The sequence below is a fragment of the Sceloporus occidentalis genome, unplaced genomic scaffold, assembly GCF_023333645.1.
Source record: "Sceloporus occidentalis isolate IW3139 unplaced genomic scaffold, rSceOcc1.0.p SCAF_157, whole genome shotgun sequence".
Taxonomy (NCBI): Eukaryota; Metazoa; Chordata; class Lepidosauria; order Squamata; family Phrynosomatidae; genus Sceloporus; species Sceloporus occidentalis.
Window position 1 is genome coordinate 218,949 of NW_028317137.1, and position 22,363 is coordinate 241,311.

Genomic DNA, 22,363 nt, shown 5'->3' on the forward strand with positions numbered 1-22,363 from the left:
TTTCAAAATGAGCCAAAATCTGGTTATTTGTTGTAAAACTAACTTCTTTTCTAAGTTCTAAGGGGGCTAATTACCTATACATTATTTAGGGCCCTGTTGGCCCACTTTTAGGAGACGACCCCCCCTTCGTATCTGTACTTGAAAACTTTTCAAATGAGCTGACTCTAAGCTTTTCCCAATATTAACTCTTTAATGTCCCATCTCTTTATTTGCCCGTGTTCTATAAGGAGGTCTGATCATAAGGAGAAATTATTATTATATTAGCCGGCGTTCCTTCACACTGATACTATCGAGAGAATATCATTTTTGTTAAAAAAACAAAAGCATAATTTGGGGATTTTTCTCTCCTTTCTCTTATTTCTTTATTTTAACCCTTGGTTATTAAATGGCTTAAATAATTCATTTAATGTGTGCCTTTTGTATACATCCTTTGCCACATGGGAACCAAAAACAATGCTGCCATTATCTAAACCATGTAATAAGACGTTAACCTTCTCAGTTTGTAAAGGGTCAGCCTTGGGTCTTCTGGTTTCGTGTTTAATTAGTTGTACCAAAATCCCTATTCGCTATGTCCCTTCCCGAAATACGTTACCACCCACCCCTGGCTCGCGAATGTTACCGAGCCTGTAAGGTTAGACACGTGACCGATTTAGCATATTATCTGTAAGCCAAGTGACTTAGTCAATATTTGCTAGGTCTGGGAGGAAAACTTTTAACAGCTTTAATTGACGCAATGTAGCCGAAGCCTTTAAGCCTTTAACTTAAAGAGTGACTGATGAGAATAATACGTCCTTTGTCCTCCCGTGACAGATGTTCCAGGCAGCCGCGTGTGAAGATGAAGGACAGGCTTGAAGAGTTGAAGTACAGAGTCCGGGAAGACGACTCCTCGGAATTCGACGAGAGCTTGGCGTTTGACAATCCCGTCTACCACGAGACGGAGGACAACGAGATGAACGTATTCTTCAAGGAAGTCTCCGGGCTCTCGTCGTCCGTGAAGAAGCTGAGACAACTGTCCGACTCCATCGAGAAGAAGCAAGAGGAGGTCCTGTGCAGCACGACGGAAACAGACATTTACGAAGGGAAGAAGGAGTTGAGCAAGATTAAAAATCTCTTGACTTCAGACGCTAAAGTTATCCAGTCTCACCTCAACAGAATGAAAGGTGCCTTGGGTCAAAGCGACAAAAGCTGGAAGGCCGAGCACCGCATTCGTCAAAGCCAGTTCACCGTCTTGTCCAACCGATACCGGGAGGTCATGACCCAACATTACATCAAGGAGACGAAGTATGTGGGGAAACTGAAGGAGCAGATCATGAGGCAGGCAGAGCTGGCTGGTTTAAACCTTCCAGAGGAGGAGATTAATCAGCTGATAGGGAGTCCGGTGGCTCCGCAGATTGTTGGACACGATTTGGAAATCCTCAAAGCCAAACACCATTTGGCCATGGCGCAGGAGAGACACAAACAGCTTCTAGATCTAGAGGCTCAGATCACCGAACTCCACTCGCTTTTTCTCCAGATGGACATGTTGGTCTCGGAGCAGCAGGAGATTGTCAATAGCATTGAGTACAACGTGTTGAACACCATGGACTACATCTCGCAATCCAACGAACAAGTAAAGAAAGCACTGAAATACGAGAGACAGTCCCGCGTCGCTGCTCTTTTCTCAGCGCTTTTGGGTCTATGTGCTTGCTGTACTTTCCTTTGCTGTGCGTCCAGAACCATAAGATAAGGGAAACAGAAATGCATCCCTGGAAGGCCAGTGCTGGCCGTTCAATATGTTGGTCCCTCAGTTCTTGAGTCTTTGCATTCAGTATCTTAGGTTCTTCAATGTTAACTGCTATTTAATGACCCTAAATATATATATAGATATATATTGATGACGCCCAAGCTGGTTGGAACTTACTCAACCTGTAACGTGGCATGATCCACCAGAACACTAGGGAAGGATCACTTCTGTAAGTTAAGTCCGTTTGACGCTTGTGGTTGACATGGCGGAACGCGTTATAGTGATGTTACGTTTATTTGTAACGCTCCGAGACAGCTCTCCGAAGCAGATAGTAAGGTTTCCCTGGATGTTGCTCAAATATGTTGATCACTGATGCGGAAGAAGATTGTTACTAAAGCAAATGCGAGGTGCCGGTGGGAATCGTCCTCTATGTATAGATTGCATTTTATAATTCAGTGCAATAAAAAAGATAAAAAAGTGGAAACAGATGATTAGACAAAAGAGAGTAACTCGCAGGTGTTGAATGTATATTTTAGTAATCGTGTGTCATTTTTCCCCTTATAGAGAATTAGGGTACTTAATATTATTTATTAATTTATATAGCGTCATCATATACCGCAGCGGTGTACAATGGGAGCTTATAGGGTATTGCCGCCAAATATCTTTCGTCTCATCATCTGGTTTATGCACGCGCTGTTTCGAAATATAAAAAGTATTACAATGTACTTGATGTAACAGTATTGTTTTGTTTTTGTCTTTTTTTTGTTGGTTTTGAACGATAATTTGTACCCGTTTAAGCCACAAAGGGGTGAAACAGATCTCCAGGAATTAAATTCTGCATTGTGGATAATTATCTCACTTTCAAAAACCTTTTATATCCGGATTCCATCACAATCCACTACAAAAAAAAAATAAAAAAAAATTGGTATTGTTTCCCCCCTTCGGTGCTGAAAGGGTTACTTTGCCACCCAGCGGGCGCAGCCAAAGAGCTGCGCTTTATCGTGTGATTCACATATATCTGTTTACATTAAAGGAGTTGCCAAGTAAATGGAACTCGCTGCTGGAACCCCTTGTAGTTTTTGGAGGAAGCCTTTTCTTTAATTTATTTGTAAAATAGAATGTATGAACAAAACAAAACAAAAAAGCCGGTGTTACGTGTTCACCTTTTAATATGACATCATATGCCAATAGAATGTAAAGATAATGTAAAAACTGTAGCAAGAATTTATTCTGCCATTTAAGTGTCTGGAACATGTCACAAATAGCAAGCGGGGTTAATACTGCCGTAGCGTGTGTGAAGTCTTGCTAACATTCTCTGGCACGAAGAGGGTTAATGGTTTATACAGCTCATCTGTGTAGTTTATAGCATACAATAATACAGAGACCTTTAATGTGTATGTGTGTGTGTATATATATATATATATTGCGTGATGTTCTACACAGAACAGTCATTGTTTGTTTGTCTTGTAACCCTATGAGTACCAAAGAGAGCATGAAACATAGCAATGAGAACAAGATGCTCTGTCTGGCACGAAAGGGTTAATGTGCCATCGTCATTTAGGAAAACATTTTTATTTGCTGTTTATTTATAAAAAAAATGCAAAAAATTTGACTTTTATGTGTCGGAAAACTTTATTTCTTTACAAGTTAAGGATTAAATGCATCCGGTCCTGTTTCTGCTAATTCTGCCTCTACCAGGTCGTGGAATCTGCATTAAATGTATCTGCATCTTCCCATAAACTATAATGTCATATATGTATATAATTATATTCTGTCATTTATATTTAGAATTATATTCTGTCATTTATGTTCTGGGGGCAGTGTTTAAAAAATTCCTGGCCCACCGCCGCTGCTGCCATCTAAACCAGCATAGACCACGACCCCAGGTAACCATCAGTCCAAAATGCAACACACATAACAACCATGTTTACGTCTTGATTGGCACGTAACATGATGTAATCCTCGTAACAAGTGATGTAAGTGCCATTGTATATGATGTCACCGGCCATGGAAACTCTGGACCGGAAGACCGTCTTTACTGAGAATTTTGATGCCAGATAGAAATCTTTAGAAATTTTTAGAATATAGGCGTGAGTTTTTTCACCAGATTTTAGCACTCTAGGTGTGGAGGGGTGACATATTTAGGTCTTGTCAGTTCGCCAACCAGTTTTTATGGCAACAGAGGTTGATGCAGAAAGGATCCAGTACTGGATGAACATCTGTCTGTAATAATATATAACAAAATCAACTCCAGATCTGTAGGATCATTCCATGCTCTTAATTTCAATAAATTACATTACATTTCAAGTCCAGTAATGATGAAGTTCTCCCTTTCCGGCTCCGGAGGGTAATAAAATTATTAGAAAAAAAAATCCACCTTACCTTTTTTAGTTCACTTTTTTCCATAATGGTGAAAACACTTTTTATTTTTTTTAACCAAAATATGGTACTTTGCAGGTTCAGTCCAAGAAGTCTTTCCTCTTTGCAAAGCTTTGTTTAGTAACCCCATACTTACCCCATCATTCAGGCAAAACCTGTTTTTTTGTTAGACCCCCCCCCACCCCACACACAGTTTCCTTCCATTTGAGAATAGCGAAAATCCAGAAAACATTATTTTCTGCAATTTCCAGATACTTCAGACATTCCAAACATAATTGGTGACGTATTTCAGATTCAGTGTTTGTACGGCTGAAATATGCGATAAAACCTCCATGATATCTGCTCTGAAAATAACTTAAATCCAGACCGCTGTCAAAATGTGACGGCTTCATTTTTATGCATTTTAACTTCTTTTCAGGACTTTTTAATACGCTAATTTATACACTATTCAAACTATTTCAACGGAGCAACAAATGGGAAAGAGTATATTTAATACAGAATACATTTTATAAATTAAATATAAAATATATATAATACCGTATATAAATAATATTTAAATTTAATAAAATGACAGATTGTAAGCTCCTGTGCGCCGGGCCCCTCCTCACCTTTTGTTTCTGTAAGTCAGATTGTGATGTTACATGCTACTTGTTATGTCCTGTCTTGTCTACCCATTGAACAAAGTAATTATCTTAAGGAGAAGTTGCAGCTAAGAGAGCAAGGAAGCTGTTTGCCAATCCCTCATCTGCCCCACACGGGTGCAGCGGAAGCCGCATGCCTACCGATACGGTCACCCTGGGGGCAGATCAGGTGCTGCAGTACGTTGCACGCTGTTCGAGTATAAGAACATAGCGTAATGCCGTACATATCCCTTACGAAAAAATTACTGCAGTTTTTCTGAAGTAATACTGCAGTTTTTTGGACATGAAAAAACTGCAATACTGCACTTTTACTGCAGTTTTACTGCACATTTACTGCAGTTTTACTGCATATGTACTTCACTGTACTGCAGTTTTACTGCAGTTATTTTTGTACGGAAGTACAAATGCAATAAAGCTACAGTACTTTGAAGTACAACTGTAGGTTTGCAATATAAAAAAAAAGTGCAGTAAATGTGCAGTAAAACTGCAGTACAGTGAAGTACAAATGCAGTAAAAGTGCAGTAAATGTGCAGTAATACTGCAGTAAAAGTGCAGTATTGCAGTTTTTTCATGTCCAAAAAACTGCAGTATTACTTCAGAAAAACTGCAGTAATTTTTTTGTAAGGGATATGTCATTTGTACCAGGTATGGAATGTACCAGGGGCACTTAGTCATCCCCAGTAACTGGTAACTGATTCCTATCGATAAGTTTATACACCCTACATACTGCAGGGCGCAACAATATTTAACATTTTATGTGTCCTGGAAAACATGGCTGGCGTGGTCAGTCGTGAGCTACCTTAGCGTGATCCAGTCAACAGCCTCCCCCGAGATACAGGCTTCGGCCTGTTTGTTGAAGGAGGCGTCTGGTCTTTTCCTTGGCTGAATGCCGTTTGTTTTCCTTCACGTAATTTCTGTTTCCTACAAATATTGTCTGGCCATAGAGTTGGCGCTCTAGCAACCCGGATAACTCCCATGACGCTCAACCTTATGCTGAGAGTAATGGGAGTTTAGCCTAGTAATCTCCAACGTATATTGTATCTGGGGTATCTGACGTTCTGCGAGCACTTCACAAATTAGGAGAACAAAAATGAATAAACTTGCTTGATGTCCCTTATTTGTGATGTCACCACATGTATGCAGGGCCTGATGACGATGTCATAAATAAGGATAAAGTCAACATCCATTTCCTTGCCTTTCTGTTAACATAATGTATACATATTCCCATATACTCCACATTATTTATTGATTTATATAGCGCCATCATATTCCGCAGCTCTGCACAATAACATAGCAAGTAGTTCATCCCATAGCAATTTAGACAGAACTCAAAAGGTGAGGATGGCCCTGCTCAAAGGAGCTTACAATCTATAATACGTTACCGCTGCTTTAAAGTTCCTTAAAAGCTTTGAGTGTTAAAGTTAAAAAAGCTCTCCAAAAAACGCAGCAAGCCATTCATTTCCCTTCTGCTTAAAGACCGCTTTGACTCCATTAGGGTAGCCTAGAACTGGAATAGCCACGAGCAGCGCTGCCACTTCTTCATTTTTGGCTCGATGCTCCTTCTTCTCCTCGGGATTCAGTGTGATTTAGAGTGTGCGATGGAGCGAGTCCCAGCTGATGGGCTTCTTGTAATGTGATTTGCGATGGACACAGATGAGTCACTTTCTGAGTGTCTGCTTCCCGGGCTCACTTAGTGTGTTTTTAGCAAACATTAGCCGTGTTCTCCGACAGCGCCGTTGATCCCGGCCACACTTTCCTTTCTGCATCCAGGTTTCCTTTCGTGACCCGACACATTTCACGCCAATTAAGGCTGGGAAGCAAATCGCATTTTGAGAAACAGACCTGCAGATGACTGCTCAAGATGAATATCGATTGGGCCGGAGGGGCTACCAAAATTAGCCAGACCTGACTGTTTCATTAGGTTTTCCGATTACTTTATCTCAGCTAAATCTCTTGAATTTCTCATTTGTATCAAATTCTATTTCGTCTTTAACCTCTAGAAGACACTTATTGAACAGCACCCTCTAGTGGATAAACGCACAATGGCATCTGTAATATGTGAATATGTCTACCTGTAACTTCTTCATCACCTGTGCCTCTTTATGGCTTGTTTACACCTAATTCCAATGTATCTCTCTCTACATAACCTACTGTCTTACCGGGGGGGTCTCGATGTCTGCTCCATGCGGCGATCATAAGAATGACTGATTTTATCAAGCCCTGAGCGAAGACCTCTCTTTTAATTATACCGCTGCAAGGGTTAACCACTAACATTTCTTAACATTTCCAAAGTTCTAAAAGTGTGAGAAAAAAGAGTAACGGTGCTTTTTGTATCATTGGGTATCGGCATCTTGTTTGTAAGATCTATGTGAAAGTTTCCTGCAAAATGAAATATTTTTTTTTAAATTAATTTTTCACTTTATTTTATTGTAATAAAACATCTTTTATAAACTTTTTTTAATATCGCCAGAATGGAGTAGAATTCTAAAATAAAAAAAAAATAAAAAAGTAATTTAGAATTGATGCATTTGGGAAAACCCATTTAGACATTACTTGCAACGGCATTTCTAAATAGCAATTTTTACATCACTTTACGGTTTCGATTGTTGAGTTGTCTTTCTGCTGGTTTAATTATTTCCATAATCCTAATGCTGATTCACCCAACGTTTTTATCTCGCTTATCATTAACTACGTGAAGTTTTGCATCATCACTCGCACCTTAATCAAGAATTAATCTGAAGGGTGATTTCAAAATCCATCAAGAAATTCCATTTTGATGTCCGTAGCCGACATTTGTTATCCGCGAAAGGATCCTGCGGGAAACGGTACAGAATATAGGTTTTTGTGTAAAACAGATTAGTGACATAATTTCAGTAGAAACGATAATTCATATACCATATAAATCAAAGATAAAGGGATTTTGGTACTTGGAGGGGCAGCTTGGGAACTGCCCTCGTTCAGGCCAAAGATGGCGCCCAGCCATGCTACGACATAGCCCACGAAGGACTGTCACATGTAGGACTTAGAAAAGAGCTATATGTAGCTCATTAAAGGAAGACACCGAAAAATTAAATTCTATTCACTCCTGTCCTTGTATAGACTGCTGGGGAAAAACAAAATATATTTGTTATCCATTTTTATATTTATTTGCTGAAAATGATCTCTCGGCTCCAAAAGCCGGTTAAAATAAAAGCTTTTCAATGTCAGCGCCGGCTACATAATCCAAGGATGGCTGCGTTCGCAGCATTAGCTGCCAGGTTACTCGCTCAGCCAGGAACACATATTTTCTTTCCAGCCTTCATTGATGGTCTTGGCCTTGATAAAGTCTGGTGGCCGGAACATGTGTTTCCGCGTCACGTTTCATTTTACCGTTTACTGGTCTGAGTACTTTCTGGGTTTTTTTTTGTCAGATTTGTGATGAATTCAGAAGGTCAGTGAGAAGTTTACAGTATCTAATGACTGGGGCTACGTAAGAAATATATATCTTAAAGATTAGGATATTCCATGACTTGTTAAACTATCGTATCTGAATATTTCCATAACTTCAGAGATTTTTGATGAATGGGCTGGGGGAAGCTTTTTCACACTGGACCATCTCTAAAGAGCACTTCCTGTCTGTGGTAAGAAGATAAGGTTCTGCTGTCCCGACTGTTGCCATTTCTTTAAACCTCCCTAATCTAAAATACTGCCACTAGAATTAGTATTTTTACCTGTATCTTTTGGTCTACCAGGCTGACTTCTCTCTCCTAAAGTGTTTTAGGAACAATTGTACGATTGCCCCACCCCCAAAGTCTTAAAAATGAATTGCGAGACCAAGAACTACGTAACGCCTTCAGTGTTTCACATTGATAATGCCAAGTATGTGCATCAGAGATGCTAAAATAAGGTTTATATCTCTTTTGTAAACACTTTGTTGTTCCTGTTGTCTTGTAAGAGTGAGAAAAAAAAAAGATACTATATACCCCAAAACAAGCTTGACTGAGTCACCATAATGTCTTCATTCTAAGTACAAAAATGGTTTTCGTTCAATCTTTTCCTCGACGAATAAAGGAAAAAATGGAAAAGATTTTTTTTTAATCTCCACTGTCACTGTAATCTCTACTCACTGTTCAGCCACATAATTTCCCTTTTTCTCTCTCTTTTTCTTCTTTTTTATAAGTTTTGATAGGAATGTAGCTCAGAATACTGTATTAGCATCGCATTACTTTGTATTGTTGATAATGGCTTTTCAAGGGACAATTTAAATCCATTGCTTAAACTTCAAGGCAGTTTCGAAGGACAGCGTGGCTCTCTCAATCTACGTTATTAAATTCTTGTAGCCGACTGGTGAGTACAGAGTGAGTCACCGGAGCAGGAGGGGGGAGAGAGCTGAAGCGATAGCCCCATAAAGACCAAAACCTCTGTCCACAGTCTCCCTTCTCTGATATTAAAGGTACACTGCAGCCATCATTTGCTCTCTAATGGATATGGCCGCTGGGTGATACCTTATATAGCATTCAAAGAAGCATTCATCAGAATCCTCTCTATACGTTGGGCCATACTGACCAATAGTCTTGATTTTTCGGTACTGTCCTGCTGTCCCGGGTAGCTACCCCACTGTCCCACTATGATGAGCAGTAAGGATCATAGGCCAGTTGAGGAGATCCTCCGCTGAATGGCCCAGAGAGCTGTAAAACCCTGCTCCCACATGCTCACTTATATTATAACATGCTTATTATATGCTCACCATATTTCCAGCCCCGCCCACTTCTGTGCCAGCCCCACCCCTCCCTGCATCTTGCATAAATGTCTTAGGAGATGTGATCAGCACCCAGTGGCGTCTCCAGCTTTCATATTTAGGGGGGGCACATGGGGGGCCAGGGAGCAAAGTAGGGGGGCCGATTATAAAACGGTACATATACACTATATATATATATATATATATTTATATATATATACACACACACACGTTAGACGAGCATTTTTAACTACATAATATGTACTTAGTTATTTTTCAATCTTTAATATTGGCCCGTGCTGACAATATATATATATATATATATATATATATATATATATATATATATATATATATATATATATATATATTAGACCCTGCTGCCGATATATAGAAATATTACACCCTGCTTCCCATATATATTAATATTAACCCCTGCTGTGGATATATATTGATATTAGCCCCTGCTGCGGATATATACTTATATTATACCCTGCTGCTGATATACATAAAAATTATATCCTGCTTCCGATATATATTAATATTTGACCCTGATGCCAATATATATTAATATTAGCCCCTACTGCTGATATATATTATTAGTCCCTGCAGCCAATATATTCAAATATTAGCCCCTGCAGCCAATATATATTAATATTAGCCCCTACTGCCGATATATATATATATATATATAAATATTAGCACCTGCTGCCAATATGAATAGAAATACTAGACCCTGCTGCCAATAAATATTATTAGCCCCTGCTGCCAATATATGTTAATATTAGCTCCTGCTGCCAATATATATATATATATATATTAGCCCCTGCTGCCGATATATATTAATATCATCACCTGCTGATATATATTAATATTAGACCCTGCTGCCAATATATAAAATATTAGCCCCTGCTGCCAAAACATATATAAATATTTGCCCCTGCTGCCAATATATATAAATATCAGACCCTGTTGCCAATATATTTTAGAGTGAAAAAATTGGACCCTACCCAAGCATTTCCTTGGGCCCCGCTCAACGCTCCCTTGCATGCAATCACTCCCTCCGCTACCACACCAAAAAAAAAATACCGTATTTGCTCGATTATAAGACGAGGTTTTTTTCAGAGCAAATGCTCTGAAAAATACCCCTCGTCTTCTAATCGGGGCCGTCTTCTAATCAGACCTCAAATAGAGTCTGATTAGGAGACTAAGATCCAGATCCCCCGCACCGCTGCAGGGGACCTGGATCCTCCTGTCTCACCCCCCCCCCCCATCATACACACTTCCTGCTGTATTGCCGGGGCAGCGGGTTGACGTCTACGCGATCCGCGTAGACAACGTCCGCTGCAGCCGGAAGGAGGTGTGGCTAGCAGCGGGGGTTGTCTGCGTCCGTCGCGCAAGCCTTCCCCGACTGTCAGAGATCAGAGTTCCCCGCACCGGTGCGGGGAACTCTGATCTCTGACAGCCGGGGAAAGTATACGCGACGGACGCAGACAAACCCCCGCTGCCAACTCCACCTCCTTCCGGCTGCAGCAGAAGGCGACGTCAACCCGCTGCCCCGGCTGGAAGCACCGGTAAGAGAGGGCTGAGAGGGGAGGGGAGGGGAGAGTGTGTGTGTGTGTGTGTCTTAGTTAAATGGGGGTATAGGGTGTGTGTGTGTGTGTGTTAAATGGGGGCATAGGGCATTTCTGGAGTGGCGTTAAGGGGGCATTTAATAGAGCACTCTGCCTCCTGAAATGCCTTATACACCTATATGCCACTCTGCCCCATAATATGCATTTTAACCCCCTAAATGCCAGAGTGGCATATAGGGGTATAAGGCATTTCTGGAGGCAGAGTGCTCTATACAATGCCTTTTAACTCCCTTAATGCCACTCTGCCCCATAATATGCATTTTAACCCCCTAAATGCCAGAATGGGATATAGGGGTATAAGGCATTTCTGGAGGCAGAGTGGCATATAGGGGTATAAGGCATTTCTGGAGGCAGAGTGGCACATAGGGGGTCAAAAGGCATACCATGGGGCACAGTGGCATATAGAGGGTTAAAAGGCATATCATGGGCCACAGTGCCATATTGGAGTGGCAAGCCTGGGGGCAGATGTGCGTAACTGGGGGACAGGTTGGAAAATACAAGAAATAAAAACAAAAAAAATATTTTTCTCAATCATAGCTTTTATTAAAAAAAATAGTTTACATGAATTAACATTTACTGGTAAAACTTTTTTCCTTTAGGGTCGTCTTATATTCAGGCTTTTTCTTTTTTTCCTAAGTTAATATTCAGATTTTGGGGGGTCGTCTTATAATCAGGGTCGTCTTATAATCGAGCAAATACGGTATTTGCCACACTGACTGCAGATCAGGGGAAGACCGTGAGAGTCAGTCCTGCACCGAGAGGTCCTCTGCCCTGTAATCATCCCCAGAGTCCCTTTGTCCCCTCATTCACTAAACCATACCGCTCTTTTACTTACACCCTGTAGTTCAGGTATAGATCAAAAAAACAACAACATGGAAACAGCACATGCAACTGAATAAGATTAAAATAAAAACTTGCATTTGCAGGTATACATAAATAATGTATGGAAACATAGCATTGCAGGAATAAACCAACAGAACACAAAAACCCAGCATTGCAGGTATAGATCAACTGGAAATCACATGTACACTCAGCACTGAAGGTATAGATCAAATAAACAACACATGAAAACAGCACTCCAGGTATTGATCAACTGAATAAGACATACAAATCCTATATTTGCAGGCAAACATAAATAATGTATGGAAACATAGCCGATACAGATCAACAGAATAACACAAAACCCAGCTTTGCAGGTATATATCAATTGGAAATTACATATAAACTCTGCATTAAAAAGGTATAAACCCCCCCTAAATTACAGGCATAGATCACAGGTCGCACACCCCAAAGCCAACCCTGGCGTCCACATTGCCCACATAGAATCTGACCAGCACCTAAATTACACGTACATAGGACGTGCCATCTTTGTCGCCAAACAGCCTAGCATGAGTCAACATTGTCCCCAAACAGCTGAACGTACGCCATGTTTGTCCCATAAACACACTAAGCACTGGGGACAAAGATGGCACAGGTAAACACCCTGCTTATACCATCTTTGCTTTTTTGACAAATCAATAATACACCTATGATTCACGCAAACACTTTTACAGCCTCGCGGGGAACAGTGAGAGGCGCCGAACGGTTGCTGAAAACATATTCATCAACGACCGCTCGGCGCCTCTCTCTCCTCCGCGTCCAGGGGAGGGCGCTGCCTTGCGGCAGTCACTCCACCAGCGCCTAATGAAATTAAAGCGGCCGGCGTGCACGCACCGCGCCGCGCCGCCCAATGGCCGTGCCTCAGCTCTTCATCCCACCCCTTTTAAGACGTGGGACAAAGAGCTGAGGCACAGCCATTGGGTCTGACTGCCGCACGATGCAGGGGCGTACCGAGAGTATTTGGCACCTGTGGCAGATCCTGTATGTGGCACCCCCCCACACACACTTTAAAACTGCATAGTTTCTATGGTTAGGCAAACATTGACAGGGGTACAGCATAACTATTATATACTGAGGCACACATTGACGGTGGTACAGCATAATTGTTATCATTATATACTTAGGGACTATGCGGTACCACCGTCACCGTGTGCCTATACATTGTGCCTATACATTGAGCCAGACACTGACAATACTGCAGTACAACCACTATCACTATATACCAAGCCAAACATTGATGTGGTGTAGGCTTACGACTTTAGTGACTGGCATAGTATATAGTAGGGATGCACAGAAATGAACATTCTGGACTGAAACTGAAAATTCAGCATTCACTTGGCCAAAACCGAAAACCCCCCCCCCAAAAAAAAAACCCAACAACTTTAAAATACTTTATTAACAGTAACACCAAAATTAGACAAAAAAATCAATAACAATATTAATATATATATATATATATATATATATAACAACAATCACAATCCTATCATACTCAGGTTCTAGCATGTGCTTGCTGACTTAGTATGATAGGAGTGTGATTGCTGTTTGCAATTATATATATATATATATTAATACTGTTATTGAATTATTCTGTCCAATAAAAGTGTTAACACACCAAAGTTGGACCAAAAAATGAATCACACGCCTATCATGCCTAGGCAGCCACTACATGCTGGAATCTGGGCATGAAAGGAATGTGATTACAGCCTCCCTATGCCATGCTATCCCCCCACACTTACACATCCATGCTATCTGAAACCCTCATTCACAAACATTCAGCATGACACCCATCACTCTCACACACTCACTAATCCACTCTCCCTGAATCTTGTCCTACCTTTCCTCTGTCACTGTCACTTTTCCTCCTCCTCTTCGTTCTTCCTCTTCTTCTTCTTCTGTGTCCTGTCCTTCCGGTGCACTGAGCGCGGAAGACGGTGGGCGTGGCTTCAGTGTTGTGCGCTGAGATTTAACATAAAGTCCCGACGCACAGCCACAGTTGCCGCGCGCATTGTTTCTGGAGGTGTGCCGGGGTGGTGGCACCCCTCAGACCTCAGATGAGCGGCAGCCGGGGTGGACTGCACCCCCCCCTGCCAGGTACGCCCCCCTGCCGCGTCTATTACAAAACGCATCTATTACAAAACGCGTCTATTACAAAACGCGTCTATTACAAAACGCGTCTATTACAAAACGCGTCTATTACAAAACGCGTCTATTACAAAACGCGTCTATTACAAAAAAAAAAAGACGGCATTTCAACTGGGGGGCACACGGGGGGGGCACAGCATGATGTAGGGGGGCCATGGCCCCCTCTGGCCCCCCCTGCCGACGCCACTGTCAGCAGCACGTATGCACAAATACTCTGTGCTGGCTCGCCAAAAGTATACTAGTACTAACTACTAAGTATTATTGGTAACATCATTGTGGGCACCAGACTGTCTCTTTAACAGTTACATTATACTAACTATATACAGAGCTTACATTACAGAACTATTTAACCCCTTAATGACAAAGCCCGTACATGTACGGGCTCAAAATGCATTGTGTTCAATGGGTTTAGGGACTGCCCATTGTCCTTTAGGGGTTAATATCCTCTCCTTTCGGTTCTGGGCTTCTTTTTCCATACGTTTTTCCAAACGCTTTGTTTTCATCATAAAAATCTTCGCCTTCTCTCTGACCTCTAAATAATACATGGATATTTTTTTAACATTTTTTTTTGTATACCGTGATAATTCCTACCGGTTATAAATCACGGTCATTTTCTGTCTGGTTCTTCCCGTAGCTATTTATTGTTATGGATATTGTCATTATCTTTTTTTTATTTTCAAAGCGCAATAATTGTTTTGCTGCTTTTTTTTTTTTTTTTTTTTTTTTGAAAAGGGAACCGTTTCAAAGCGAAGGCTTGAGACGATATAAATGAAACGTATCGATGCAATGATTTCCTGAATGTCTTATAGCTGATTTAACTATGTATGAAGGGCCGGCGCAGCCATTATTATAGTCGTTGATGTTTAACTCGCCAGTAGAGAAAAAGGACAAAAACTGTTTCATGTATCTGAAAAAAAGAGAGCGTCCCATGGAACCTTTTTTTGAGAAAAATACATGGTCCGGTCTTTTTGTGAAAAATGTGTCATGGCGTTTAGGTCGTGTAACCACTCATGATGTCACAGCGCTCTACTTTTACGGAACCCAGTATGAGCTCATCTGGGACGCTCTGGAAGAATATGTATGCTGGACCGAGGGGGCAATTGGGGAAGCAGGAGGGCAGTGGGGTCCCGCAATGTGACGTTATGTGACCTGGAAGTAATATCTTGACCGGTTGGAACAAGACAAGGTCGGACTGGGGATAACGAGGTGGCCCTGGCACTTTGAGGCCAGCGGCTGCAAGTGATGCTGACGGGTGGATATGAGAGGCCGCATGTTATGTTCTTACGCGCCTATAAAGCCGGAGCAGCAGATCGGGTGAGTATGGAGAGATGTCAGCCAGCGGCCCACCAGGCGTTTGCCAAGTGTGCCATATGGCCAGTTTAGGACTGTTGGAAAAGGTACCGTAAGGGTGTGATCGAGTAAGTGTGTTTTAATGGGTAAGTGACATGTGTGTGTGTGTAAGGACGGGTGCGTGCGAGTGTGTGCATGTTCTAGTGCATATGGCATATACCCCAGGAGGCTATTTTACTTTACCTGCCAGAAGGTACCATCTCTCCCTGATGCCAACTACTTCAGTAGAAACTGCAATGGAGAAGAAAACCGAGACAGGATCCAGGCACCTATTTGCATGCAGAAAAAGGCATTGACGTCCATGCAAAAGAGAATTTAAAATGCATTATAGTAAAATAATCCTTAATCGCAGGTCAATATTGGGCAAGTTTATTCCAACCTTCCGTCCGGAATATCGCAGCGGCGGCAGCTTTCAACTAACGCTCGTACTTTACTTTACATAAACATTTCATGTCCTCGTGCGTTGTATATGGGAGGGTTATGTACTTTATTTGACGTCTCTGAGTTAAATACGATCCATGCTGTTTGTCAGTGGCCCGGTGTCTCTCGCTAATAAAAGAGGGTATTGTATAAACATGTCATCCGGTATAAAATTAGCTGACAACTGAATAGGCTCTAAGTGAATAAACGCGCTTATAACAAAATTGCACGCAGAGCAATAGTATCAAATTCAATCTAAAATATATTTAGACGGATCCTTTCTACATAATTATCCCTCCTGTACGGGAATATAATATCTCCGTATATTCCAAAAAATAATTAGACACTTACTCTGCATCATCCACGCAGTAATTGTTTTCTAGCGATTTACATTGATATTTTTTTTCTGCCTGATTATTTTTTTAATATATGATTCATTTCTGGCATATATTTTAGGATTGCGGATAATCTGTGACTGGGCCACCTTTCTAATTATTCTACCTTTATGCTGGGGTCGGAGCGAGGGTTAAAATATGCTCTAGGATTTTAAAGCCACTCACCGATAAAATGACAAATAGATGTGATGTACGGAGGTTTTACTTTAAGGGGTGGGTGGTAGATAAGTGGAACAGCCTCCTAGCAGAAGTGGTAGAGGCTAACACAGTGAGGGAATTTAAACATGTATGGGATAGGGATATGGCTCCTGAATCTAAGACGAGACCGACGGCTAATTAAGGTTTGAGTCTTTACAGCAGGAAAAATGGGCGACTAGATAGATAGATGGATGGATAGATCAATAAATAAATAGAGATAGATTAATATAGATGATAGATAGATAGATAGATAGATAGATAGAGATAGACAGAGAGATAAAATGATAGATAGATAGATAGATAGATAGATAGATAGATAGATAGATAGATAGATAGATAGATAATGGATAGATAGATAGATAGATAGATAGATAGATAGATGGATAGATAGATAGATAGATAGAGATAGACAGAGAGATAAAATGATAGATAGATAGATAGATAGATAGATAGATAGATAGATAGATAGATAATGGATAGATAGATAGATAGATAGATAGATAGATGGATAGATAGATAGATAGATAGATAGATAGATAGATAGATAGATAGATGGATAGATAGATAGATAGATAGATAGATAGATAGATAGATAGATAATGGATAGATAGATAGATAGATAGATAATGGATAGATAGATAGATAGATAGATAGATGGATAGATAGATAGATAGATAAATAGATAGATAGATAGATAAATAGATAATGGATATATAGATGGATAATAGATAGATAGATAGATAGATAGATAGATAGTGGGCAGTATATACAGACAGATGGCCCTGCGTTTGTTCAGCCTATAATTTGAAATATATTTTTTCTATAGGCAGGCTGTGGAGATCGAGGTTTGAAAAGACTCTGTAATTATAGTTTAATACTTTCTTTTCCTTACGCGATAGAAACTGAAGAACGTGGCATCTGCAGCCCCTCTCTCTCTAAGTAGCCCTAACAAAAGACATGTTGAAGGTACTAAATTGAAGAAGACTTTCAACATCTTTAAATGGTCTTCATGTGACTTTTTTTTTTTCCTCCCAAGCGGTCGGCAATCTAATTCGAGTCTAGTAGATACACAAGATTCTCAATATCCGTCTTTTAAAGAACAAAGAGCCAACGGGAGTCACAGCGACCTGAATTCTCTTATCAACCCAAAGAGCATGAAATATTCATTGAGTATCAATGAAACAAGATTGGTTTTATTCCAAATGATATTATGAGAAAATCTCAATTTAGTTCCTTTTGATATATGAAAAAATGAAACACCTGGTGCAAATCTCTGAAACCGTTATGTATGTTAAGGAAGCACAGAGACGTCTAACGTAGAGAGGACCTGCTACACCCTTTAACTGCTAGAAATGCTTGCATTGAGTGAGCATTTGGGTTTCTGTCGATTTTTATCGAGGTTTATGGGAAGAGAGGTATCCATACATTAGAACACGGGGGTCCTATGTATGAATGCCTCTCTATTAGCAAGCAAATCCTCTTTATAAGCAAAAAGGGTTTGGCCCTGAGGCTCCGGGAGTCAGAGCTGATTAATGGCATACCTGGGAACTCCTGGGCGCCGACTACCCAGAGCCTACCCTTGCTGGTCACGGCAAGGACTGCTCACTGACGTCAGCGGTCTCGCTAATGTCAGTGGGCGTTCCCGATGATGTCATTGGGCAGGGAGTAGGGCGCGTCAAGACCCCGTTCCCACGACCCGGTGGAGTCGGGTGTTGACCCGGAGAGTTCCCAGGTGCGATTAATGAGCCTCAGAGTTTGAACATAGTTAGGAATTTTCTAAGCTTGACCAGGAGTCTCCGAGTGAAGCAATACTCATCAGAGTCTCCTGGTCACTGTCCTCTTTCTCTGAGCAGAGGTTGTGACATTTGGCCACGCCCCAATCCCCAGTCCCCTCCCACTCCAAGCTAATATAACCCTTAGCCACACCCTTTGCAAGTCTAGCCCCCTCTCCATATGAAGCCAGTTTCCCAGAAGAAGGAGAGCTCCAGGTGGCATTCCCGAGGAAGCTCCAAGCTGTGGCTCCTGACCATTTCCCAAACACTTTCTGGGGAATACACCTTTAATTTAAAATTCCTTTTGTTCCGATGATTCACGATGCATAATCTATCAGTTGGAATGTTACCTTCTGTTTACCAAACTGTCCTCTAACTCTGGGCACTGAATGAACACATGCTGACAGGTTTGATAAATGGATATTTAAATGGATCTGTGAGATTAGAAGCCGCGGCTTATCTCGCAGGATGATATAAATGGATACGATATGATTCATCACAGTTTTTGAATTATTATTAAACGGGGAAAAAAAAGATGCTTGGGATTTTGGGGCAAGTGTTTAGTTTTTAATTCTATTCCATTTCTAATTTAAAAGGTAACAAAATCACAACAGCCTAAAGGGAAGTAAAGCTAATAAAAAAATGTCACAAATACCTTTATTCAGATAAAAAAGCAAGAAATATTCATATTAAATATTTAAGTCTGACCTTGTCTAATATTTTACAATTGTAACCATTTCCAATGTATACATTAATGTGTTATTTATTAATGATTTCTTATTAAGCAACATGGAAACCCTCTGCCTATGTTTTAATTATGTGTAATTTGTTTGGTGATACCTTCCAAATTGTCCTCAAGCATTTGAGCTGGGGGGAGGGGTGTAATTGTCCTCTGGCATTTCAGATTTGGAGGTGGTGAGCTAAACCCTGAAGCACTTTAGTGGGGTTTCTCCTGAAGTTACTCTAATAACCACTAGGGGTCTAGAATAAGTAAGATTACAAGCAGCATTTACATTGTGGCTGGATCCCTCCTGAGCTTCTTTTATTGGTTTTCTTTACATTCAGAGACAGGACTGCGCTGTGTGCACTGAGCATGTTATTATTATTATTATTATTATTTATTGTTTTATATAGCGCCATCAAATTCCGTAGTGCTGTACAATGGGTGGACAGCACATAACAAGTAGCATGTAACATAACAAATTGACTAACAGAGACAACAGGTGAGGAGGGCCCTGCTCAAAGGAGCTTACAATCTAGATGTGCTTTGGGACACTTTTGCCCCCCTCACGGCTGAATGTTGCCAGCCATAAACCGTAAAAATGTGCAATTTTGATATTGCAATTTTCAACTCATGAAATGAGCTATTGTTAGAAAGAGCACTCTTTCCGTAGCACAGATACTTCTGACAAAGGCTGAATGTTAGCACATGAAAGGTACAATGCTAATGGGAATTATATAAACATCCCTAATAGTAATTGTTACTGTTACTCATTCTAAAGCAACTCACAAGCGCTCTGTTCATTCAATACGTAAATTACAAAATACATATACTTTTAGTCAATATGGCCTTAAAAGGATGGAGAGCAGTACGAAGAGAGCCGCGTCCGAGAACAATCCCCAATAACGATGATAAGCTATTATCAAATGTTAGTTAATGGTAAAAAAACGTAAAAAACCGACTTCAACAAAACATGCGCATCCTTTCTCAGGAAGTTGCTCCTGGGGGTTCCAATGCTGTTGATGAAAGGTGCTTAGTTTTTAAATATTTGTTAGATGGCTCTTTTTTTTGGGGAGGGGGGTAAGCCAGACAGGCACATGGCCTTTGACAGGCTGCCTGACTCCAGTCCGGACAGGTTGCGTATTCCTGTCTGAAACAAAAGTAGTTCAATCGATACCCAATTGAGATTCCTCAACAGTACCTTCCGCTGTATTACCATTAAGCTACCACTATACATAGTCGTGGGAGGACGGTGTTCCCTCTGAGGTGAGGAGTCCGGCATTGAATGGATTGGCTCACTGTGGAAAGAAGACACACACAATGCACAGGAGCAATAGTTTTACAGTAACAGTTTTAGTTTTACAGTAACTGGCCCTGTATAATGTATATGAAAGTTCCACAGACTCCTTACACATTGACTAATACATTATACAGGGCCAGCTCTGCACTTCGTGCTGGAGAAACCTGCTAGTGTTGGTCCTTCATAATGAAAAGTAAAGTGATACTTTAGACTACAACTTTCCCACCAACTTTTCTGACAATATTTTCTTTAGTGAATAAACCGCCCTGTTTTTAGGATCTTGGTCATTATTCCTCTCTCTTAAGCTACCATCCTCCACTGATAAGTTGCTGACTGATGTTGATTGGTTCAGGAAACCTTTGTAAAGCAGATTTATTGGACAATGCTATTTTTTTGTCAATTATTACTGTTGATCTCAACTTCCTTGATAAAAAATGATACCTAAATGGAATTATTCCCCTTAAGAGATAAATTATATGAGGTTTATAATTTTAAACAAACGACATGGAATATTTAGAATGATGGATCCAAATATACTACCAGAGAACCTATACAAAGAGTTAATTGCTTGCTAACTGGGACTACAATTCCCAGCATGCCTAGGAATCTAAAGTATACCTTTACATGCAAATTGTTGTACGGACCCCGATGGCTGTTCAGATAACATACTAAACCGACGAGCAGTTATCTTCACCGTGGATACAATGTAACAATAAGTGTTTCAAACATTCTATTTTTTATATTGTCACCGTCTGAGATTTTAAATTACATTTTTAATCAACTTAACCTTTTTTTTTACACTGATGATACTTGACTCAGCATGACTCACATACCTCTAAATCTCTGCCCACTCCGATATCTGCATAATCTCCCTCTTTTTATATAAAGTAATAGGATGATTAATGCTGCAAGTGAAGAATTTCCTAAGCTCTTGGCTTTTGAGTTATTTCCTTGTCTATAAATTAAATGGACCAGAAAAATATGGCATTAGCTGACCTGTATTTCACCCCGTGTGTTGAATATATATATATTTCTGTAATAGTCGGGTCATCGTGCATTGTAATTCATATGAACAAAGATTTAAAGGGTAATTTTTTATTATGAATAAGACACCCTCACCCTGGGATGGGTGATGCATTGCTAAATAGGGAGAGAAGCTGATCAAGATGAGGTGGGCCAACACTGATCCCAGGGGTACCCAATATAATTACACATGTGTATATGTATGTATGTATGTATATACATACATATATATATACATACATACATACATATTTATACAGTGGTTCTTATATTCCTACCGACCCTACCAAACTAATTTTTTTTATTTTTTTTTGAGCCCGAGGTGCGTGCTCCTTGGGTGCAGCATTCCGTGCATTAAAGCAGGGGAAGCCTGACAAACTATTCTAGATCTCCCCGAATGGAAAATCCAGACAAAATTCCTTCCCTCCCCCATGGGAGGGCCGGATCTTCGAGTCAAACCCCGAAGGGTAAGACCCCTTTGAACTTCAGGTTGATCCCCAAGAGGAAAGACCCCTTTTGTGGATAGAGGGAAGGGGCCATAAGGCTCCCTACACCTCCACTAGCTTGCTCAAGCTATCACTGCAGGTGCAGTGTCCAAAACATGGTGCCAACCCTTACAAAAAAATTACTGCAGTTTTTCTGAAGTAATACTGCAGTTTTTTGGACATGAAAAAACTGCAATACTGCACTTTTACTGCAGTATTACTTCACATTTACTGCATTTTTACTGCATTTGTACTTTTTTTACTGCAGTTATTTTTGTACGGAAGTACAAATGCAATAAAGCTACAGTACATTGAAGTAAAACTGTAGGTTTGAAATATAAAAAAAAAAAGCGCAGTAAATGTGCAGTAATACTGCAGTAAAAGTGCAGTATTGCAGTTTTTTCATGTCCAAAAAACTGCAGTATTACTTCAGAAAAACTGCAGTAATTTTTCGTAAGGGAAATCATAATTCAAAATCAAAGTGATGGCCTTGCCGTAATTTAATAACGTGAATACAAGCCCAATTCATAGGCACTCGTGGAAAACGTAGTGGATAAATAAATAAATTAATGCCCAGCCAT

The 22,363-nt window shown here is 40.4% G+C and overlaps 1 protein-coding gene across 1 annotated transcript in view; it reads left to right on the top strand.

Moving 5' to 3' along the window:
- The first annotated feature begins 835 nt into the window (after positions 1–835).
- Positions 836–22,363, top strand: part of LOC149280205 (syntaxin-1B-like) — a 29,010-nt gene continuing 7,482 nt past the window's right edge. The window contains exon 1 of the mRNA XM_089500586.1: positions 836–1,688. Coding sequence (XP_089356712.1) covers positions 836–1,688 — 853 coding nt within the window. The remainder of the gene's footprint in view (positions 1,689–22,363) is intronic.